Source organism: Papaver somniferum, chromosome 3 (assembly GCF_003573695.1).
Source record: "Papaver somniferum cultivar HN1 chromosome 3, ASM357369v1, whole genome shotgun sequence".
In the NCBI taxonomy this organism is placed as follows: domain Eukaryota; kingdom Viridiplantae; phylum Streptophyta; class Magnoliopsida; order Ranunculales; family Papaveraceae; genus Papaver; species Papaver somniferum.
The window spans coordinates 168,714,388-168,739,998 of record NC_039360.1 but is presented as its reverse complement, the minus strand read 5'-3'; the positions used below and the strand labels follow the sequence as shown (position 1 = coordinate 168,739,998).

Sequence of the window (25,611 nt, the reverse complement as noted above, 5' to 3'; positions counted from 1 at the left end):
AATTGCTTAGATCTTATGTAACTACACAAGACACAATCGAAGCAAAAACGGTTTGATTCACTCGAATCGGTTCATGAACTTTATAGCCACGGTTTGCAAAAGCATTCCTTAGTTTAAATAAACATGAGTTCAAGAACAACCTGTTTTAGATATCACCTGCTCAAGTTCGCGAACTGGGTTCGCGGACTTAAACTCATGGAAGGAGTTCACAAACTCCAGCAGAAATTCTCGGGTCGAGAACTTCCGCCAGTTCGCGGACTTGGCTCACGCCACTTCCGTTTCTCTTGATCAACAAAATTCGCAAACTTTTGTTCAAGGAATAAGAACTTAAACATATATGTGTTTCCACAACAATGCTTGTATCCTACCAATGGTTATGTAATCTAAACTCTCTTTTCAATCATTGAAACATTCTCAGAGGACGGATATAGCCGTTATTCACAGACCATTTTTCGTCAGAGCAATTTTCAAAGTGATTGAAACATAATATGACTTTCGTCACTAGGTAAAGATGAATTCGGCTAAAACGAAAGCTTACCAACACATATATCGAGAAATAGATAGGCGAGATAAACTCAGCTCGAAATAGCAAATGTGCATAATGAAAGTCTATATATCAAAACGACTTTTGTCTCAAGAGTAAGAGATAGAATAGATAGACTTTTGAGTGACAGATAAGTTCAAGTCTCCACATACCTTTTAGTCGATGAAGATCCACCAGTTCCTTGAGTAGTCCTTCGTCTTGTATGATGATTGCCACGGAGTTCTTGAGCTCAACTACACTTTCTATCCTAGTCCGAGACCTTTAGCTATGTAGGCTAGAAATCAAGACTTATAGTTTTGATCACTAACATTAACAAACATGCTTGAGATAGCAATGCATGCGAGTTCGACCGAGCAATGCTCTAACAGACTTCATTAACAAAATCCACCACTTGAAGACAGTCATTGACAAAAAGAACTTTGGACAGATTTAACTCCTTCACCCAGGAGATTGCCAAAAAGAGAGCAGTTGTCTCCGTACAAACTGCATCTGTAACCAACCCAAAGTCTGAACGAGAAAGCTTTATTCTACTTGTATTATCACATAAGATCATACCCACACCCATGTTAAAATCATTAAAAGAACCATCTAAGAACAAAACATGGTTGACAACAGTAGCAGAAGTTTTAACACTATTCCTTGGAACTTGAACTGGAATAGAAGGACCAATGTAGGTATTAATCATTCTTCTAGTATTCAGAATAACTTTTTCCAAGTTTATGGAAACTCTTTTGAAGAGCACGTCGCACCTCAACTTCCAAATACACCACAAAAAATAGCACCAATGCTAGGCCAGTCCACTGCAAAAGGCGACTGACCCAACCTCGAATCAAACCAGCTAAGGAAGTAATCATCGATCCAATGATAATCATAAGAAACTAAATGTTGCAAGGATAAATCAAACCATATATGGGAAGCTAAAGGACACTGAATAAAAAAATGCAGGACAATTTCAGTGTCGTTATTGCAAAGAGGGAAAGAGTCATCCACAGAGCTATTATAAGCCTTCATAGTAGAGTTTACAGGCAACATATATGCAAAAATCTTCCACATAAAAAACCTGATCTTGGGCAAGCACTGCAGAGATCAAACTTTTTTCCAAAAAAAAGACTCTTCTACTGAGCTAACATCATTAGTATAAACTTTATAAGCTGATTTAATAGTAAAAATACGATCTTTAGTATGAGACCACATGATTTTATCTTCACACTGCAGGTTCAATCTAATTGTCCTAATTTTAGTCACATCTTCAGGGGAAAACAAAGAAGCCAGAAGGCTTAGGTTCCAAGTGTTAGTATGCATATCAATAAACTCACTGACAAAAACATAATCATTAAAATCAGGATTAATAGATAAAGGAGGTGAAGAAGCGTACAACAACCAGTTTGAAGACCAGATTTTTGTCGATTTACCATTATTGATTTTACTGACAATGTTAGACCTTAAGAAACTCAAACCTTTAACTATACCTTTCCACATACAGGAAGAAGAATCTGCAGCTTTGTCTATTTCTAATAGATTTGATTGGGAAAATACTTGTCTTTCAAAAACCTAGATACCAACTGATCAGGGAACTGCAAAATTCTCCAGCCCAATTTAGTAATAAAGACTCTATTGGTAGCATATGAATTTCTAATACCAAGACCCACACAAAACTTAGACCTTCCTATATCTAGCCAAGAACGAAAGTAAGCAACTCTCCCAGGATTTTTCTTAGACCACCAAAAAGTTCTCTGGATAGAGTCTATTTTAGAAGTAAAATTTTTAGGCAAAGGAAAACATGACATATGATATACTGCAAGAGTAGACAGAACATGTTTAGTAATCACTGTTCTGCCAGCTCCATTTAAATTCGTTCTTTTCATGTTACTTAATCTTGAATAGAACTTATCTAGCAAGAATTCGAAGGATTTAGATTTATCTCTATTAATAAACAAGGGAGTTCCAAGGTACTTTTCAGAACTAGAGAGAAACTTCATTCCTAAAGATCTAGATAAGAATTTAATATGCTTGTGATGTATCTTGGCGCTCGTAAAGAAACCAGACTTTTCAAAATTTATGGCCTGACCCGAAGCTTTTGAAAATTTATTTATTATCATCAAAAGGTTTCTAGCATAAGTAATGGAAGCCTTAGAGAACAACATACAATCATCCGCAAAAAATAAATGAGAAATCGAAGGACTGTTTTTTCTAATTTTAAAACCTTGAATCAATTTATCAGCCTCACCTTTCAATAGCAACTGGGATAACACCTCCATACACAGTATAAATATACAGGGGGACAGGCAGTGACCTTGTCTTATACCTTTGGAAGGGTAAAAAACCTCTTCAGGTGAACCATTTATAAGGACAAAATAAGAAACCGTACTAATACACTGAAGAATTAACCGACACCAATCATCGAAGAAATATAGCTTCTTAAAAACAATAATAATAAAAGACCATTCTAATCTATCGAAAGCTTTTGATAAATCAAGCTTAATAGCCATATAACCATTCTTAGCTCTCTCTTTTAAAAAAAAAAAAAGAGTCCAAGATTTCATGACCTATAATGATATTATCTTATATTTTCCTATTTGAAATAAAAGACGATTGAAAGGGGGATATAAGAGAATCTAGCAAAGGCTTGAGCTGATTTGTTAAATTTTTTGATATGATTTTGTAAACTGTGTTTGCCAAACTAATAGGACGAAAATCATGCGGAGAAGACGGATTATTTACCTTAGGGATAAGAGCTGTGAAGGAACTTACTTGTACACGTTGTTTGGTTGAAGATGCAAGATTTGTACTTTTTACTCGTAGCACATTGTCTTTACGTAATGTATTTCCTTAAACTTGGTAGAGAATGTGGTAGTGATAATAATTTTGAGGTGGTTTCTGAATTGGGAAAAATTGGGAATATGATCAACTGTTTTTGTTTCTCTTGCAGGAACAATTGGAAATATGATGGTGAAATCTTTAGTGACCTGGTTGGAACTTCTTTTTGGTATATATATACTATATAGGCATAGCCAAAGAACATGCGAAGTGCGAACTACATCCTTCTTTTTTGTATATGTACTTGTGAAGGAAACGCATTTATCTTTTGGGGCTTCTACACTTTATAGAATGATATGTCTGTCAACTTTTGTGGTTATAATACGACAGACTATATTAGCCATTAGGGCTGGCGTTACTTGTAGTTATCGGCTAAAAAAATGTCTGCCAACTTTTGTATTTAATATTTATCATATATAATGGAAGATTCTTACTTATAGCTAGGAAAGTAACTTTGATTTTCCTAATCTAAGGATTCTAAGCTCAAGTTTACTCTATTTTTGTATGTATGTTAAAGATGGTCACTTTTTAGGTGTTGAATAATCCTTTTTCAGTACTCAGGAGCCATAAAATTGGGAAGTCATATAAGTTTGTTTTTTACCCGATGGGTACCCGAACCCGGTGATTACCCGTGACCTTTTATGGGTCCGGTTCTGGGCCAACACATTATGGAACCGGCCCCGGAACCGTTAGGACCCGGAACCGACGCTGATATGTCGAGCCCGGTTCTGGGCCATGTACTACCCGGGAGGACCCGGACCCGTTGACAGCCCTAGAAGGAATGATTAAGCTGTTTCAGCAAGAACTTAGGTTTAAAAAACTTCTGAATATGCTCAATTACCTGACCAGAAACGATGTCCCAATTATCTCTGAAAAAACCTGCCGGAAAACCGTCTGGTCCTGGAGAATTCCATGGTTCCATTACCTTGACAGTAGAATAAATTTCATCCACAGTGGGAATGGCCACCAGAGAGAGATTTATTTCATCAGTGATAATAGGATGAATATCTTTCAAAACATCATGTATATCAGCATCACAAGGTTTTGAAGAAGAGAAAACCTTTTTAAAATGGGACTCAAACAGAGAAACAACTTGCTCCCTGCAATCTAGCCAATTCCCTTGATCATTCCTAACAATATGAATGGTGTTGTACATGTTTCTAAGTTTAACAACATTATGAAAGAAATGAGTATTTTTATCATATTGTATAAAGTAGTTGATCCTAGCTTTTTGTTTATAGAAAGAATTTGCAATCCCGTACCAATAATCTAACTGCTGTGAGTAATTCAAAATGAAAGTACCTATGGCAGGAGAATAAGGCAAAGACTGAAGCTTTTCAATCTCTGAGTTCAATTTATGAATAGTGTTCTTAATATGACCAAACGAATTTACATTCCAAAAACAGAGATCTTGTTTAACATTCTTGAGCTTACCAGCAACAGTAAATCTCGAAGAACCCTTAACCCGTTTAGACCAAGACTTAACAAGCACATTTTTGAAGTCAGGACTTAATTGCCAACATTTGAAAATTTTATACGGAATATAAAACTTCTGTTCTTGGTGAAAGGGTTTGAGAAAAACAGGGCAATGATCTGAATACACTCTACCTAGACTAGTGACTTGAGTTTCAGGCAAAACTGACACCCACTTATCATTCATAAAACCTCTATCCAACTTTTCAAAAATGAGTTCCGCAGGATTCTTAAATCTTCTATTGCACCACGTAAAAGGATTGCCAAAAGAAAAAACCTCATTTAATCTCAGTTCTACCATTTTAGATCTAATGAAGTCCCGAACTAAGGAATTTTCAGCTATACCACCCTGTTTTTCAGAAACATGCATGATAAAATTAAAGTCACCTAACAATAACCACGGTCTGTTGGCGTCTGTATTGATATTACTCAAAACATTCCATTGGTTTCTCATTCCGGTGATATTCGAAGCCCCATAAACAAAGGATATAAGACAGTTTCTAATTTGAGGAGTTATATCACAGACTACATGAATCATGTTGAAAGAAGAACTAATAATTTCTATATTAGATTTTTCAAAATAGCCAAGCGCTAATCCACCCGATTTACCCACTGAAGGCACGACAAACCAAGCATCACATGGCAAATGATGACTATATTTGTATCACTATCAACCATAGTTTCCATCAAACAAATAGCATCAAATTTAAACTTTCTAAACAGACTTAAAAGATGGAGCCATTTCTTATCAGAGCAACACCCATTAATATTCCAGCAAAGAAACTTCATAGCTAGGTTATAAAAGTAACTCAAGCAAGCAAGCAAACAATCAAAAGAGCAAAAACAAAGATATAATATTATTGTAGATAAAATCAATAGAGCAGAAAAGTAGAGCAGAAAAGAAGATAAAGATAAAAGGATAAAATCAATTCAAGAGACTTACATGGTCATTGGCTGGAGCATGTTCAACATCCATAGAGTCCACATAATCAACCAACATGAGATTTATTTCTTTCTCAAATTCATCATCAGTAACCACTGGTCTAAGAGGGAGTGAAACTAACAGAGTAGGTTCTAGAACAAATTCATTACCATTACAATCTCCAACATCTGGATTGCTCAAAGCATCAAAGTCAGAACCACAATTTACAAACAAGTCTGAAGAATAGATCATCTTATAATAAGAATTAAAATTCACCCCAGAAGAAGAGAATACAATTGAGAGAAAACAGTACAAGATGTTGACAAGAACACATTTGAATCATAATTTCCAGAAAACTCAGACCCCAATCTTCCTAATAAAAAAAAAACAAAGTTACTCCTTATAATTAACCTCCATGAAAGAACAAGGAAATGTACATCTACAAACCCGGATAATTGCTACTCATAATTCATCAACATAGATAATAATCCAGATCTTCACAGTTATCAATAATCAATAATATAAACTAAAAACTATAACCCACTGAATCGAACAAATTCAATAACATCCCTACTTCAGTAGGATCTCCTTATGCCCAAAAGCATATCAAATCTGCTAATCTTCTCAATAGTAACTGACTCAAATCCAGTATTTTTTTTTTGATGATATTTAGAAACCATGCCCGATTAAAAAATTAGATCTTCTCCCACACTCAAAGCCTTGAACCAAAATCTCATGATGATATCTATGGAACTCTATGTCTGCAACCCACCTCAACCCATGACCAAACCTGAAAACAGAGAGAAGAAAATTAAAAAATTAGGTAAACTACAAAATTAGAAAAACAAAGATTAACTGATCAAATCAAAGGAATTGAGAAACACATAACAATTATAATATAAGTATTGAAGGAATCAATCAACTAATTGTAAAGAGAAGAGAACGGAGAGAAATTATCAAAAAATTAGGTCATATCAAATCAAAATAAAAGGCTAAGAAAAGAGAGAAGAATAATCAAAACGATAGTTCAAGAACCAGAAATGATCAATAGATTAATCAGGCACCCATGAGAATTGAAACCCTAAAGAAAACTGCTCAAAAGGATGAAGAAATTGTGAAGGTTGACTAAATCAATGTCGCCAGACTAATCGCCTCAAAATCGCCAGAGCTCCAACACTATTACCCCCAAACATTTCTATTCCGCATTTTTTTTCAATATCATTATCTATCTAGAGCAATTCTTGATGAGTTTACCACTTTCAGCTAGTTACTTTTAATATAAGCGCATTTATATTAAATAAATAAAAATAAATAATCATTATGTGCCTAAAAGATTGTACTTCTTCCATGTTTTAGTTTTGTCTGGCAAAAAATAAAATATTGCTATAAGGGCAACTCCTATGAGAAGTAAAGTCATCCGCAAGTCATGGATGATCCACTAGATATGGACCCAAAAATGCTACTATGGTGTTTTTATAAGTCCACAAAGCCATCAACTCCATTAGGAACTCCACAGATTTGAGGGGCTTGATGAAGAGGGTCCATCCGATCAGAGGATGACCGGATACCCCATTCGGGCATTGAGTGTCCAGATGTATTTTTTTTTCTCCAATCCGGTCACAAAGTGACCGGATGCTACAAATATAATTTTTCTTATCAGGCCACTCAGTGACCGGATGAGGGTTTTATCATTTTGAATGTTTCAAGTAGCAATTGATATCATTTTGAATGTTTCAAGCATAGCAACACTTTCCGTGTCATTTGTGACTTTTTTATATCGTCGCAAATTTCAGATCGGAGACCCACCAAAACTCAGCTTGATTAGTTTTTCTTTTTTATGGAATCCGGACAAAGAGTGGCCGTATGGACTATCATTTTTTTTTGTCCCCACGGTGGGTTTTGTCTCCACTAAATACTGAGGATCCATATATATATGGATACTCTCTAACTTATGGATGTTTTTAGCTCCATACCATAGGAATTGCCCTAAGTAACGTGTATTTTTCAAACTATCATTTCCCATGATTGGTATTGTGAAAATCATATTCCTGGAAACCATCATTTTGTACCGAAATGAATCCAAATGAAGAAGTTTTCTGTTCCTCTATGAATAAAATTACCATTTGGTTTAATGAATCATACGAGGGTTCGTGGCGTTCGCCTCATGGAACTGTGCACATAGAAATGACCAAATGTGCATCTAATTCTAACTAATAGCATCACAAATTGAGCATAAATTCATAGCTCAATGAGTTTGTTTTCCTTGATATAAACAAACTAAAAATGTTATCACCCGGTAGCACATGTTACTATCTACTATAGTAACTATTGAGTTTGCTAGTAAGATAAGGTGGATATTGTTAATTGAATTTTGTGGCTAGTGGTATGTGCATCTTTTTGGCAGGATAAATGCGCTACACAATTCGAAAAGTACACAGCAAAGCCAAGGCTATATCCACACTACGTGCTTTCTCTCACACCAGGTATATTATTCTGTGGGTCATCTTCTTCTTCAATCAAAACCCAATAAAAGAAAACTAATCAGTAAACGAATCAAAAAGATAAGTTGTCGGCCATGGAAGATTTCTCAAAACGATTTTTTAATGGTTTCTTAGTTCTACTTACTCTCTGTTTCTCCTCTTCACCATTGTTGGTGTTAAGTGATCATGTGGCTACAGTTATAAATGATCAATCTTTTACTAATTTCTCAACCAATTTCCTCTTTGGCACTGCCTCCTCTTCTTATCAAATCGAAGGTGCTTTTAGGAGTGATGGGAAGGGCTTAGACAATTGGGATGTTTTTACCCATAAATCAGGTAAAATCATTGACGGAAGTAACGGAGATATCAGCGTTGATCATTATAATCGTTATCTGGAAGATATAGAGCTGATGGATTCTCTTGGTGTAAATAGTTACCGCTTCTCAATTTCATGGGCGCGAGTTCTACCTAGAGGGCGATTTGGAGCTGTAAATCCCAGTGGCATTCAATTCTATAACAATTTAATTGACGCTCTCTTGCTGAAAGGAATTGAACCGTTCGTCACGTTGTTTCACTACGACATTCCTCAAGAACTTGAAGACAGATACGGAAGCTGGTTGAGTCCTCAGATACAGGAAGATTTTCGTTATTATGCGGACGTTTGTTTTGAAGCGTTTGGAGATCGCGTCAAGTATTGGGGCACATTCAACGAGCCAAACGTCGTCGCTATCCGAAGTTACCGTACCGGGATTTACCCACCATGTCGCTGCTCCGGAATATTTGGCAGATGTGCATTTGGTGACTCGGAGACTGAACCTTTCATTGCCGCTCACAACATTATCCTATCTCATGCTTCTGCCGTTCAACTATACAGAAACAAATACCAGGAAGAACAAAAAGGTAGCATTGGGATTGTAATGAACAGTATATGGTTTGAACCCCTTAGTGATTCTTTGGCAGACAAGCTAGCTGCCGAGAGAGCCCGATGTTTCTATTTGAATTGGTTCTTGGATCCCATTATGCATGGAAGGTATCCTACAGAAATGCAAGATGTACTAGGATTCAGTTTGCCGTTGTTTTCGGAAAACGAAAAGAAGAAACTACAAAGTGGTTCAGACTTCATTGGTCTAAACCATTACACCAGTCTCTATGTCGGAGACTGTATGTTCTCTTCTTGCCCAGATGGGAAGGGAGCTTCTAGGACAGAAGGCTTTGCCCATCTAACCGGTGAAAAGGACGGTGTTCCCATTGGAGAACCGACTGCAATGGATTTATACTATGTTCATCCCCCAGGAATGGAGAAAATGGTTACGTATGTAAAGGAGAGATACAATAATACGCCCATGTTTATTGCAGAAAATGGTTACGGTGAGATCAACAATGGTGGTGCCAACATTGAAGACTCCTTGAACGATACCGAGAGAGTGAACTTCATGAGCAGCTACTTGGATTCCCTGGCAAACGCAATCAGGAAAGGAGCCGATGTCAGAGGATACTTCGCGTGGTCTTTGCTTGACAACTTCGAGTGGGTATTGGGATATACTCGACGATTTGGCATTTTCTATGTGGATTTTACAACACTGAAGAGAACTCCAAAGCTATCTGCAACTTGGTATAGAAATTTCATAGCGAAAAACAAGGTGACCACCAAAAATACTTTGATGGCGAGAAATGATCAGCAAAATTCCCAAAAGTATGCAATGTGATAATACTTTTTCTTTTTTGATTGGAAGAGAGAAAATTTATTAGAGTAAGGAGGAATTTACAGAAAGTCCACCGGAGGTATAAAAAAGAAGCAAAAATACTATCAGCCAATAAAAACATTATCCCAGTTAAGCACATCATTAGAGAAGTTTAAATACACCATAATGCCCACAGCCCCCGACCAAGCACGTGCTTCCTGTAATTTCCTTCGAAGATACCATAATTCCTCTCCTTCCAAAGAGTCTAAATGACAGCAACAATGATGAAATCCAATTACAACTTGGGCGCGAATGCTTTTTACCAGCATTGTCACATGGTAGATAATTTACAACTTGTTTTGTGATTAGCATTTTATTTTTGGGGCATTGTCATGTGGAAACTAATTTACAACTTATTTTGTAATTAGCATTTCTGTTTGTTTTTTTTTTTGGGTTGGGCTTGGGATTTTATATGCAGAGCTTTTAGCATATGCCATATGTGCCCATATGAACAATTTTTTGGGCAGCACTGTTTTCTTTGGGGACCATGACTTGATTAGGACCACCTTCCCTATAAGTATAAGGGATGTCCTAAAAGGTGGAAATGACTAATTTATCCCTTTATCTAATTAAAATTATAACTAATCTACAACTTCTTCCTCTATTCTACAATTTTTCTTCTTCTCTTCTTCGTCAATTTATGATCATCTAAACCTCATCATATACAAATCTAATCAAAATCATCAAATTTTCATCGTCGTCGATTCATTGAATTTTTATCGTCGATTAATCAATCTTTTATAAACAAACCTGTCCATAAGTATTTTCCCACAAACCCATTGCTTCTAATTCGTTTTTAATTGAAATTTGAGCAGTAGTCATCAAAATATGTTGAATTTGGAGGTCACAGTAGTAAGTTCGGTTAGGATAATTTTGAAAAAAAAACCCTTGTTTTACAACCGAACTTTTATAAATGAAGAACACGAAGAACACTTCGGCGAAGAATATTTTTTTTCCTAACCGAACACCTGAGTTCGGTTGAGTCGCAAAAATAATCTTAATACCAAACTCTTCTTTGTATAGCCAAATGTTGAGTTCAGTTTAGTCGTAAAAAAAAAAAATCCTAACTGCACTTTACTCTGAAAACCTATATAATGAGTTCGGTTAACTCGCAATTTTTTCTGCTAGCCGAACGTAGAGTTCGCCAATGTTTTATAAATGTTGCGATCATGCCGAACCTATATATTTTAAGTGCATGGAAAAACTAAGGGTTCGGCTGAATAACTGGTTCGTAGAGATTTTGCGAACCTACCGAACTTAGTTGCTTAAAGTTCGGTTACAACGTGGTCGAGTCGACTGAATCGAACAAAACTCTGTAAACTCGAGCATAGTAGTTCGGTTACATTTGATTTTTCATCAGCTAGCCGAACAAACAAAAACTCCATTAAAGCTCTGGTTCGGTTGCCTGTGATTTTGGATTTATTAACCGAACTGCATTTGCAGAAAGTTCGGTTACATGTTCTTCATATAATACAACCGAACTTTGTTGACCTGGTTGAAATTTTTTGTTACAATTTTGATTTTGAAGATATTTTAGGTTATTTGTAGCAACATTCACTAAGTTACAAGCATACTTCGGTACCCAGAAGATGTTTTTTCTCCATATTGACCCATCTCAAAATAATCTTTTTCTTCATCTTCTTCTTCTTCTTTTTCTATTACTTTAGTCACTCATTAATTCCATTTCTTTACAAAAATCATCTATTAATTTAACCGTAATCAATGATTAATCACACTAACTAATCATTACACAAAAATAATCAGGAAGGTAATTTTGGTATTAATATAAATATTTAGATAAAGGGTGACATAGATTTACTTCTAATGTCTCACCCAAAATAAAACAATGGTCCCCAAAAAAGACTGGTCCCCAAAAATCCGTTATTTTCAAGTTATGATAATGTTACGCGGGGACGAAAGCTTTTTACAACCAATGATCCAATGTAATCTGCAACATTGTCGTAAGGGAGCTAATTTACAATTTGTTTTTTTAATCATCATTTATACTTCTTGGGCATTTTACATTTTTTTTGTACAATATATTCTTCACTCTTGATAAGTTTATGTTCTTATCAAAAAAGAGGAAGATCCCCTCACAATTTTATTATCACACTATCTCACACGTTGGGCGTCATTTTTGTGAATAAAAATCAAATCGTAACGGGTTTGAAGTTAATATTTTGGGGATATGTTCCTCTTACCAAGTTCTACATGCCTACCAAAAATAAGCACATTCCGAAATATAAAACCTCACGGTCTACCGGTCTTAATTTCGACGGCCGGAAATTCGTTGATTTTCAACGACTTATTTTCTAAGTAGTAGATGGTGGTGTTATATGTCTAGGAATACACTCATTTTTTGTAGATATGTATAACTTGGTAAGAGGAACATACCCCAAAAATATTAGCTTCAAATCCATTACGGTTTGGTTTTTATTCGCAAAAATGACGCCCAACGTGTGAGATAGTGTGATAATAAAAGTGTAAGGGGATCCCTCCTCATAAAAAAGATGGGATCTAATTATGAGCAATCTTGCAATGTAATAACACTTTCATGCCAATTACTAGTTGGAGTTAAAACCAAACCTTACTAGCAATCTTGCAATGTAATAATATTTTTTGTTACATGCCAACACTAAATTCTGTAATTACGCATATGAGTTAAAAAAGGCGAGAAAATTTTGTAAAACACAAACCAGAAGGGATGAGCAAACAAACTCATTGAAAATAGTACGGATCAAAAAGATGTCACTGTACATACAAATACAACTAGCTGATCTCAAAATTGGCATCACATTTAATTATCCCAGCGAATTTGACGTATGCCTACCAATTATTTGAGGCCTACCATTAGAAGACAATAAGGGAGATTTTGAAGTATTTTGTACCAGTTCGTTGTTGATGATAGGAACACTAAGTACTTTCATGATATGAATAATTATAGGAGAAGGAAATCTCAAATCGAACCTTTGCAAAATAGCCTAGGTATGTGGCTCACGTATAGAGTTGATATCGCTAATAATTTTAAGGACCATATTTCGGTTATTAGTAGGTCTACTAATCCGATTATCCTTTCTGATCCTATGAGTGCGATACAAACTTATGTCTCTGAAACTGATCATAATGCCCTTCTGTTATCTATCCCTAGTGAATCTCAAATCAAGGACATAGCATTTAAGATGAAACCTTGGACATCTCCAGGCCCGGATGGATTTCCACCGGGATTTTAGCAGAAAATGTATGACATAGTTGGTGAACAAACGGTGAATCTGGTACAAGTTTTTTTTTCTTTTCTTTCTAAGCATATATTAAAGCAATGTAATCGTAATTTCATATCGCTGATCCCTAAAATACAATGTCCTATAGATTCTACAGATTTTAGGCCAACTGGTCTATGTAATACGCCGTATAAGATAATATCTAAGATCATTTCTGATGGACTTAGGCCCATCCTTAATAGGATTATCTCGCTATATCAAGTAGCTTTTTTGTAAAATAGACAGATGGTGGATAACATAGTTATCGCTCATGAATTTGTAGATATTATGAAAAGATGCAAGTCCAGAAAAGGTCGTATAGGTATTAAATTATTAGATATGTCAAAGGTTTTCGACATGATAGTGTGGGATTTTGTTCTTTACTCATTAAAATGCTTGGTTTCCATGATGATATCTGCAAAACAGTTGAATAATGCATATCCACAGTTTCTACATTAATCTTTTAAAATAAAGCTCGAGGTGATATGTTTGTGCGGAAGAGGGGTCTTCGTCAAGGAAATTCCCTCTCTCCTTATTTGTTTATTTTATTTATGTATGGAACTATTTTCCAAATATTTATTAATTGTTGATAAAAAAAGATTACATGGAATAAAAAAGTCAGCAAGAAAAGTCTGACGATTAGCCACCTATTATTATTGACAATTGCCTAATTTTTTTTGAAAACCATATCTAGTGAAGCTAGAGGTTTGCACGACATTATAAGTAAATTTAGTGCTTTCTCGGGGCAGTTCATAAGCTTTGATAAGTTTAGACTTGCATTTGGTCCGAAAACTGATCATAGAGCCAAGGATACCATTTTTAGTATCTTAGGTATTAAGACCATGTGTCTGCAAGATAAATATCTAAGGGTACCATTTCTTCTTCAGATAAACAAGATTCGGTCTTTTGAACCTTTTCTTGGAATTCAAAATAAACTAGTAAAATATAAGTCTAAGTCCCTTAATTCTGCTGCTAAAACGGTTCTTAACCAATTTTTTCTAAGTACTAATGTTTCCCATCACATGACAATCTTTCTAACACCTAAAAAGTTAACTAAGAAAATGGACAACATCCAAATAAATATTTTGGTGGAATAAGGAACAAGAAACTAAAGGCATTTATCTTAATAAATAAGAACATTTATCTTAACAATATTAGAAGATATGAGCTAATGAATCTTGTTTTGTTGGTCAGATTGGCATGGAGACTGCTGGAATAAGAAATGTTTTGTGGCTAAAATTCTTATGCATAAAAGCTTTGAAGGATTAGATCTTATAGCTAACCTACCCCTTCCGAAGGTTCTTGGTTATGGATAAAAATTAGGGAAATTTTATAAAACAGAAATATTGTTATGAAATAGGTGATGGATCTGGATACAAATTTGGGAACATAACTGGATTCCATAGCTAGGAAAACCTCCTAATTCTAGAATAACTTCAGCTGGTATGAAACATGTCAGTCAATTAATTGACATTAGAACTAGGACCTGGAAAGTTGATAACTCTCCAGGTTTTTTTTGATGAATAAACAATAAATTATATTATGCTTAGTAGAATACCAATGAATGGATCAGATGTAGTTAGATGGATTCATAATATCAATGGCATGTTTTCTGGGAAAAGTTCTTATAGAGAAATTATACACAGTATGATTGACTTAAACTTTATACCTAACCATCAATTTCCGTGGAAGAATTAACGGAAAGCCAATTTGCCACCCAAAATACTATTGTTCCTTTGGAAATACATACATAACTGTTTAACTGTTAACGATAAAATATCTAGACATGTTAATGTAGACCCTAGTTTTCCTTTATGTAGGTCTCATTCGGAGAATCTCCAATATTTATTTATTTACTGTATGTATGCTAAGAGTATATGGTTTTCACTAGACCCTGTTTTAGCACGCAGAATTGCTCAATTTAGCATAACTAATTGGATTGGTGAATGGTTTAATAACTCTCTTGGTACAGTAGAGAAAAGACATAGATTTATGGTTTTTGCAGGTACAACGATGTGGTTTATCTGGAAGAGCAGGTGCTCAAATTTTTTTGATAATTATGTTATTCCACCTAGAGTGTTGGTTCACCAGATAAACTAATTCAGAAATGAATTGAATAGATCTTGTAATAGTAGCGTAACAAACACTGTAACATATACGATGAACATGAATGCTAGGTGGACAAAGCCTATTGCTTATTTTATTAAGATTAACTTTGATGCTATCTAGTTTTGTTAAACATATAATAAAGCTGAAATTGGACTAATTGTTCGTAACTTGATAGGTGAATACAAGGGAACATGAGGAATAGCATTACTAGCATTTGATGAGGAACAAGCTGAGGCAATTGGAGCTTTGAAAGCTATTGCGTGTCTGGGCCAAAGAAAGGAGTATAAGTTATTTGCATATAGAAGGAGACATCCATCATGTTATAGCTGTCATATGAAAGGGAACATAGCCGCTGTTAAATGGAATACAAGTTCAGTTATTTTAGATTGTTTAACTTTATTAGCAGATTTTCAAGAATGCAAAAGCACTCATGTTGTTAGGGAAGCAAATAACATTGCTGACTTAATAGCTAAAGAGGCATATAATTATGTTTCTAAAATATTTAGGTCCCAAGATTTTCCTTTATGGTTATTATCCTCGACTGAGGCGGAAATATAACTTGATTTTAATCAATAAAATCTCTTTTCCTATTAAAAAAAATAATTTCAAAAACCCCTTAGCCAACTATTTTCTTAATAGCCATTTTATCCCTGATTGATTAGTGTTAATTAATTATCTCAGCTATCAATTACCTATTTTAGATATTAACTTCACTGATGTTAATCAAACTTCAAAACATGAAACAAATGCAAAAGTTTGATTTTTTTTCTTCCAAGTACCAACTCAGAATCGATGGATAAAAAGGTATTTGTATACTGATTATGGGTTGGTGTACTTAGTCGATGATGAACACCAAGAATCGACTTATGTTTGTGTCCATATAAACCAATTGTCACCTAAAGATCGGTAGTTGTTTAAGAGAACATACATCGAATTTTGAACACTTTTATTAAGAAAAATTTCATTTATTTCAAATCAGCGTAACTCACTTCACGTTTTAACCCCTAGGCGACCCTAGTGGACAAGTTGTAGTCTCATGAGGTCTTACATAGATATCTACCCACAAAATATACTCAACAAAATACTATAACTCTCAATCTTCATCGTAGGAATCTTCGTCTGTTTCAATGAAACCTGACATAAAGTGTTAGAACATTGCTCGGTCGAACTCGCATGCGTTGATATCTCAAGCATGTTTTTCAATATTATTGATCAAAACTATAAGTTTGATTACTAGCCTATTAGAGATAAGGTCTTGGATTAGAATAGAAAGTGTAGTTGAGCTCAAGACTCCATGACAATCATCATACAAGACGAAGGACTACTCAAGGAACTGGTGGATCTTCATTGACTAAAAGGTATGTGGAGACTTGAACTTACTTGTCACTCAATAGTCTATTTACTCTATCTCCTACTCTTGAGACAAAAGTCGTTTTGATATATAGACTTTCATTATACACATTTGCTATTTTGAGCCGAGTTTATCTCGACTATCTATTTCTCGAAATGTGTGTTGGTAAGCTTTCACTTTAGCCTAATTCATCTTTACCAAGTGACGAAAGTCATGTTATGTTTCAATCACTTTGAAAATTGCTTTGACGAAAAATGGTCTGTGAATAATGGCTATATAACGTTCTCTGAGAATGTTTCAATGATTGAAATGAGAGTTTAGATTACATAACCATCGTTGGATATAAGCATTGTTGTGGAAATACATATATGCATAAGTCCTATTCCTTGAACCAAAGTTTACTAACTTTGTTGATCAAGTGAAGTTGGAAGTGGCGTGAGCCAAGTCCGCGAACTCAGTCCGCGAACTTGCGGAACTTCTCGGCTCAAGATTTTTTGCTGGAGTTTGTATACTCCTTCCATGAGCTTAAGTCCGCGAACCCAGTCCGCGAACTCGAGCAGATTATATCTAAAGTTGGTTGTTCTTGAACTAATGTTTAAATAAACTAAGGAATGCTTTTGAAACCGTGGCTATAAAGTTCATGAACGGATTCGAGTGAATCAAACCGATTTTGCTTCAATTGTATCTTGTGTAGTTTCATAAGATTTCATTGCAATTGAACAACTCTCTAACTAGTTCATTTGAGTCATTTGAACTAGTTACGGTGAAGAAGAATAAGGTTGATATGAGAGTAATCATATGGATAACCTTGTGGTTGACTTGTTGAACCAACAAATGTTAATGTTTGGGTACGTTTCATAAACCCAAAATTGGACATTTCATTTGTGTGTGACAAGTTAAGTTTTCGATCTAATGGTTGAGAGATATTAGCTTGAATCTAATCAGGTTTTCATCAAAAGGTGAATATTGAATGCTTTTTTACTAAGCTAACATTGATTGCAAACCCTGATATGAAAGTGTATATAAGGGAGAACTCTAGAAACTGGGAAACTTAATCCCCTCTCATTCTGTGTGATACTAGTTGTGCTAAGCTAGAGTCGATTCTCCTTTAACCTTTGGTTTCTTTCTTCTAAACCAGGTTAACGACTTAAAGACTTCATTGGGATTGTGAAGCCAGGCCGATACTACTTTAATCATAGTTGTGTGATCTGATCTTGTTGTTTCTATCGTACGAGTACAATTGTAATAATTGGCTTGAGCTTGATATTTCCGATAGGCAAGATAGAAAAGTAATCACAAACAAACTTCGTCTCATCGTTTGTGATTCCGCAATTTCTTTTTTCGCTGCGTCGATTAAGATTATTGTGAGGTGATTGATAATACTGAGCTGTTCTTCGAGAATATAAGTATGGTATTATTGATTGGTTCCTGTTCACCTTGATTTATCAAAATACGGAACAAAACTCGTAGGTATATTCGTGGGAGACGGATTTATCTACAATCGTAGGCTTTTCTGTGTGATACAGATTTGTTTATTAAAGTCTTCGACTTTGGGTCGTAGAAACTCTTAGTTGTGGGTGAGATCAGCTAAGGGAATCAAGTGCGCAGTATCCTGCTGGGATCAGAGGGGTAGGAGCATAACTGTACCTTAGATCAGTGTGAGATTGATTGGGTTCAACTACAATCCAGACCGAAGTTAGTTTGGAGTAGGCTAGTGTCTGTAGCGGCTTAATACTGTGTGTGTTCAATCTGGACTAGGTCCCGGGGTTTTTCTGCATTTGCGGTTTCCTCGTTAACAAAATTCTGGTGTCTGTGTTATTTCTATTCCGCATTATATTTGTTTATATAATTGAAATAATACAGGTTATGTGTTGTTCAATCAATTATAATATCCGACCTTTAGGTTGTTAATTTAAATTAATTGATACTTGGATATTGGCCTTTGGCACCATCCAAGTTATCTCTCTTTGATAAAGACTCGCAGATTTCTATTTTCTTGAGTAAAGATCAAATCGAGAGATTGAGATATAAACTCTTTGATATACTTTTATCTAGATTGAGTCTGACTGTCTAGTTGATTCTCTAGAAAGTATATTAGAGTTTGTACATACAGATTGCTAAGAGAAATATTGTGTGCGGTTGTTAGAGCCCCGCTTTCTCAATTGGTACCAGAGCAGGCAAACACTCTAAACCTAATAAGTTTGTGTTTGTCCGTTCCTTAAAAATTGTCATATGGGAAATTTCTTTGGCAAACTTGCTCGTGGCATCTTTAACGCATGCCAGAAGTCCTTAAAGATTGGTCAAGGATTATTATTGTTAAAACCTCCGGGTTTACATGATAATCTCATTATCTAAAAAGGAAAATTTAGATGATGAGATCCAATCTAAAGGAAAAAATAAAAACAAGGAAATATTGAGGAAACGTTCGTCACGCTCAAGGATATGGACTCTCACTAGATTAACTCTTGATCTCTTTGAGGAATACTATCATAATGGATCAATTGATAAAGATCTATTTAGAGCGTTCGCAGGCGTTTTTAATCTCGTAGAAAAACTTAATTCTGTTAAGTCTAAGAATCCTCCCGAAAAAGGTTTTGTACATGATAAACCATCGAATAATATTGTACAGCCTAGAATTCGGAAAATTTTTCCTTCTAGCCAGATTAAACGAAGATAGAAAGTCCTGACTGCCCGGATTATCATCATTACGTTGATTATGTCACGGGGACTGTTCACACATATCAACCAGAAATGTTGCATGAGAATTCATCTGCACATTATGCCTCTTGGTAACAAGTCTGGCACCACCCAATTTGTATATATCTTGAAATGGGGAAAGAAATGTTGAGATGTGTACAGTTTTGCTATTCTCTTTTAGGATATCAAATAGAGCTTTCTACCGCGTCCATCGTCTCTCTCAAAAGTGTGTTGTCACGGGATGCATGGCCTTTGATGTGCAAATGGCTAAGAAAATCCCACTTTCATTGTGTGGGTCACAGTTCACAAACAGGTTCAAGCTCATCTTTGGTCTTATAAAGAAGAAGTTCGCGCACCCTCTTCTTCATAACCCGTCCGCGTACGTGAACCTCTAGGATTTTGTGTGTTTTTCTCCATTGAAGCCATCTTGGAGAAATTGAAAGAAAGGGTGTTCAAGTTTCACTCCAAGTAATTAAATTCCTCTTGTCCCTTTCAATTTATTAGATCTCATGATGAATTCTAAGGGATCAAAAAGGAGCTCCAAAAACTCAAATACCTCTAGCATGGATGTTCCTTATGACCAAAACTCTCTTAGGATTAGGTTTATGGATGATTCTTGTGCTAGAATTTTTGAAAAGATTTCATCTAAAGGTTTTATCCTAGAAAAGAAATTGGATTTCTCTAGTGGGCATGAAGAGGATTTAGCTTGCTTCAAAAAATTCAAGCCTGGAAATATCTTTGATGGTAATGGTCAAGGTTTTGATTCTCTCACAAGAATTTTCTATGCCAACATTCATGATGTTGATATTAATAAGATGCAATTAAAATCCATGATAAATAGAGAAAGGTTTCTTGTTGATAGAGAATTAATTTCAAAGATTACCAACATTCCGTTGGGAATCGTGCGTCTTCCTAGACCAAGTGAAGAACGTCCATCAAGTGATAAAATCTCTATTGGGCTTTGTGGCAAGAAGGTAATTTGGAATCAAGGGAAGTTTCCTACTAATGATCTTAGTATCCCGTTGTTGGCATTTGGGAAACTTGGTATCCCCAATATTTGTCCCTCCACAATTGAGAATTCTTGGTGGAATCATGAGTTTGCGGAATTAGTTTATTTCCTTGAATCGGGTATTCAAAGTCTCGATATTTGTGGTTTAATCATTTATCAAATGATTTCGATGACTTCACCCATCAATATGTTAGGATATCCTTGCTTGATTGGAAAAATTTTCCATGATTGTGGTCTTGTTTCAATTGGCAACTCTCTCGGGGTTCCCAAACTGGTTCGTCCGTGTACCTTTAGACGCATGAGGGAAAATGTGTGCAAAAGACAAAGAGATGCTTCACTTAACGATTGTGACCCTACCACTTTGAGTCTTCTTCAAAAAATTCATAAGGGTGTGTCTAAGGTCGATTCAAGGGTGAAGTGTGTCCAAGAACAATTGTATTTGGTTGCAACGAAATTTCCCGATTTCAAGGAAGAATTGAACACAATTCAAGCATCTTGGAGTATCTCCGATGAGGAAGAAGATGAGTAATTTTTTGTTTTTAGTTCATCTAGTAAATCTTCTATATTTCTGTTTTTGTTTAGAAGAATAACTAGAGGTTGGAATAGCCATTATTGTGATTACACATAGCTATGTCCAATGTTTTCATCTTCATCTTTTTAGATTTATTGGTTTAAATTCTAAATTGTTTGGAAGATGATTTTTCCAGTATTAATATTTATGGGTTTATATATTACAATATTGTTATGGGATATGTGTGTTTGCGTCCGTGAACTTGATTGTCCCATATCTTGTCAAAAGTAAAGTCGTTCATGAATTGATATGCATGTATTGATGAAAGAATGAATTTACTTTTGACAAATACAAAAGTTAAGCCTATATTTTCAATTATTGATGGAAGATAGGTTAAAATCTTTTGTTTGCAAGGATCATGTCTATTAAATGTTGTTATGATGGAAAATAGAATGAATCCTTGTATATTCCGCAGTAATTGATCTTCCCTGATCCATTATTTTATGTATTACTGTGTGGCTCCGTAATGTGTCTTATGTTGATCACAAAACAACCAAGTTGATTATTTTTATGATTAGCCTTGTTGTTGTTCCATAAGGTACTTTATGTCGAGCATTTTGAACTAAATTAATCATCTTGTTTGGTTATTTAGTAATGACTCCATAAGTCTTCTTATATTTGAGCGTTCATGATTGGGTTGATTGTTTTCATGATTAACTTAGGCATTGCTCCATAGACTCTCTTATGTGAGTATGACCAATTAAATTGATTACTTTTGTGGTTAATTTGGTTGTGTATTTCGATGAGATTAATTATGGGTTTACTTGTGATTAATCTAATTGAGCGCTCTTAAGTCTCCATAAGTTTACTTGTGTTGAGCATTTTCGGTTAAATTAATCATGAACTTCTTGTGGTTAATTTAATATTTTGATTCAATTCATACTTGTATGTGATTTGTTATGTTAAAAGAAACCATTCTTTTCTTTCGAAATTAAGGTCGCTCTTGTTGTTCCCTTGGGAATGACATATTATGGGGGAGAGTTCTTTTTGAACTTGCGCTTAATTGCCAAATCTTTGTGGGGAGTGCGGCTGTGGAATATTATAGGGGTTATATTGTATCTTTAAACTCCTTGATGAATGCATTTAGCTTCGTCTTTATGATTTCATCTACATAAGCTGATGTGTGTTCTTTATTTTGGTCATGAAATGTCTCTTTCGGAAATTTCATTAGGATCCCGTTCTTGTACCTTTGCCAATTTTATTGACAAAAAGGGGGAGAATTAATATGTAGTTCACACTACAGATACATATGATTTTCGGATCATTATGTAAGGGGGAGTGGTTTCCATGTGAGATGGAGTATTGACTAAGGGGGAATGATACATATCACCATATTATTGTTGTTGAAGTTGTGATACAATTGAACTTTGACGCTGTGTAATGATACTATGACACTGTATAACAATGATTGAGAACTATTGTTTTCTTATTGTTATAGCTACGGATTTTCAACAACGATGATGCTAAACTTACAACCTTTGGGATCATTAGAGTACTTGGAAGTGACGAAGATTTCGAGTAATGTTGAAGATTAGGCATGTGGAATAGGAGCTAAAAAACTTAATTTATTTATTTTTTGTATTCCATATGTATTAGTAGTTTTGGCACTAAAATTGACAAAGGGGGAGATTGTTGGAGCATTGCTCGGTCAAACTCGCATGCGTTGCTATCTCAAGCATGTTTGTCAATATTAGTGATCAAAACTATAAGTCTTGATTACTAGCCTATTAGAGCTAAAGTCTTGAATTAGGATATAAAGTGTAGTTGAGCTCAAGACTCCATGGAAATCATCATACAAGACGAAGGACTACTCAAGGAACTGTGGATCTTCATCGACTAAAAGGTATGTGCAGACTTGAACTTATCTGTCACTCAAAAATCTATTTACTCTATCTCCTACTCTTGAGACAAAAGTCGTTTTGAAATATAGACTTTCATTATACACATTTGCTATTTAGAGCCGAGTTTATCTCGCCTATCTATTTCTCGAAATGTGTGTTGGTAAGCTTTCGCTTTAGCCTAATTCATCTTTACCAAGTGACGAAAGTCATGTTATTTTAAAATCACTTTGAAAATTGCTCTGACGAAAAATGGTCTGTGAATAACGACTATATAACGTTCTCTGAGAATGTTTCAATGATTGAAATGAGAGTTTAGATTACATAACCATCGGTGGATATAAGCATTGTTGTGGAAATACATATATGCATAAGTTCTATTCCTTGAACTAAAGTTTGCTAACTTTGTTGATCAAGTGAAGTTGGAAGTGGCGTGAGCCAAGTCCGCGAACTTGCGGAACTTCTCGGCCCGAGATTTTTTGCTGGAGTTTGTGTACTGCTTCCATGAGCTTAAGTCCGCGAACCCAGTCCGCGAACTTGAGCAGATTATATCTAAAGTCGGTTGTTCTTGAACTAATGTTTAAATAAACTAAGGAATGCTTTTGAAAACCGTGGCTATAAAGTTCATGAACCGATTCGAGTGAATCAAACCGATTTTGCTTCAATTTTGTCTTGTGTAGTTACATAAGATTTCCTTGCAATTGAACAACTCTCTAACTAGTTCATTGCAGTCATTTGAACTAGTTACGGTGAAGAAGAATAAGGTTGATATGAGAGTAATCATATGGCTAACCTTTTGGTTGACTTGTTGAACCAACAAATGTTAATGTCTGGGTACAATTCATAAACCCAAAATTGGAAATTTTATTTGTATGTGACAAGATAAGTTTTCGATCTAACGGTTGAGAAATATTAGCTTGAATCTAATCAGGTTTTCATATAACGACGGATATTGAATGTTTTGTTACTAAGCTAACATTGATTGCAAACCCTGATTTGAAAGTGTATATAAGGGAGAACTCTAGCAACCGGGAAACCTAATCCCCACACATTCTGTGTGATACTATTTGTGCTAAGCTAGAGTCGATTCTCCTTTAACCTTTGGTTTCTTCTTCTAAACCAGGTTAACGACTTAAAGACTTCATTGGGATTGTAAAGCCAGACCGATACTACTTTTATCGTAGTTGTGTGATCTGATCTTGTTGTTTCTATTGTACGAGTACAATTGTAATAATTGGCTTGAGATTGATATCTCCGATAGGCAAGATAGAAAAGTAAACACAAACAAACTTCGTCTCATCGTTTGTGATTCCACAATATCTTTTTTCGCTGTGTCGATTAAGATTATTCTGAGGTGATTGATAATACTGAGTTGTTCTTCGGGAATATAAGTCCTGTATTATTGATTGGTTCCTGTTCGCCTTGATTTATCAAAAGACGGAACAAAACTCGTAGGTATATTCGTGGGAGACGGATTTATCTATTATCGTAGACTTTTCTGTGTGATACATATTTGTGTTATTAAAGTCTTCAACTTCGGGTCGTAGCAACTCTTAGTTGTGGGTGAGATCATCTAAGGGAATCAAGTGCGCACTATCCTGCTGGGATCAGAGCCGTAGGAGCATAAATGTACCTTGGATCAGTGTGAGATTGATTGGGGTTTAACTACAGTCCAGGCCGAAGTTAGTTTGGAGTAGGCTAGTGTCTGTAGCGGCTTAATACAGTGTGTGTTCAATCTAGACTAGGTCCCGGGGTTTTTCTGCATTTGCGGTTTCCTCGTTAACAAAATTATGGTGTTTGTGTTATTTTTATTCCGCATTATATTTGTTTATATAATTGAAATAATACAGGTTGTGCGTTGTTCAATCAATTAGAATATCCGACCTTTAGGTTGTTGATTTAAATTGATTGATACTTGGATATTGGTCTTTGGCACCATCCAAGTTATCTCTCTTTGATAAAGACTCGCAAATTTCTATTTGCTTGAGTAAAGATCAAATCGATAGATTGAGATATAAACTCTTTGATATACTTTTATCTAGATTGAGTCTGACTATCTAGTTGATTCTCTAGAAGTATATTAGTGTTTGTCCATGCATATTGCTAAGCGAAATATTGGGTGTGGTTGTTAGACCCTCGCTTTCTTATAAAGTCCATGACATACTCCGGGATTTTGGATATCGCGATAGCTTTTATTAGACCATTGCTCGGTCGAACTCACAAGTGTTGCAATATCAAGCTTGTTGTCAAATTTAGTTGTTAAAACTATATCTAGATTTCAAGTCTACAATTCGTTAAATCTCGGTCTAGGATAGTGGAGTTGAGAAAAGAAACAGTCATAATTCCGTTCTACCATTTGAAGGCGAAGATCAACCGAAGCTTTTGGTGAACTTCATCAACAAAAGTTAAGTGAAGACTGAACCACCTATTTCTTAAGTATATTCACTTTTCTATCTTTGAGACGATAGCCGCATAACTAATTAGACTATCCCGCATATACAAGAATTTCGAGTCGAGAACTAATTATTTAGTTTACGAATTTCTCGAAATATAATGACTAAGCTTAATGAACATTTGTTCATATTTGATCAAGTTCGGTGGAGAACAATTTATTGTTCGAAACCAAATCATGATTCAAGTATCATTCGAAAATAGCCTGGAACAGTGATATGTGTCATTGATGTTATTAAGGAATGTTTCGAATCGATTTAAAGAAATATTGAACTACTATATTCGGAATACAAGACAGTGTTATCAGTCTTACAAACTGAGAAAACTGTTATATGTCTGAAGCCGTATTA

The 25,611-nt window shown here is 35.2% G+C and overlaps 2 protein-coding genes across 2 annotated transcripts; one reads left to right on the top strand and one right to left on the bottom strand.

Annotated features, from left to right (window-relative positions):
- Positions 1–1,294: 1,294 nt before the first annotated feature.
- Positions 1,295–6,008, bottom strand: LOC113360323. The gene is made up of 3 exons (XM_026603843.1): positions 5,778–6,008; positions 4,203–5,183; positions 1,295–1,471 (listed from the first exon to the last, which is right to left on the bottom strand). Exons 1-3 carry the CDS (start codon positions 6,006–6,008, stop codon positions 1,295–1,297), a joined length of 1,389 nt encoding a protein of 462 aa, XP_026459628.1.
- A 2,222-nt stretch (positions 6,009–8,230) lies between these two features.
- On the top strand, positions 8,231–10,433 carry LOC113357972 (beta-glucosidase 18-like). Its single transcript, XM_026601461.1, has one exon. It carries the CDS (start codon positions 8,332–8,334, stop codon positions 9,940–9,942), a length of 1,611 nt encoding a protein of 536 aa, XP_026457246.1. The 5' UTR covers positions 8,231–8,331; the 3' UTR covers positions 9,943–10,433.
- Positions 10,434–25,611: the final 15,178 nt, after the last annotated feature.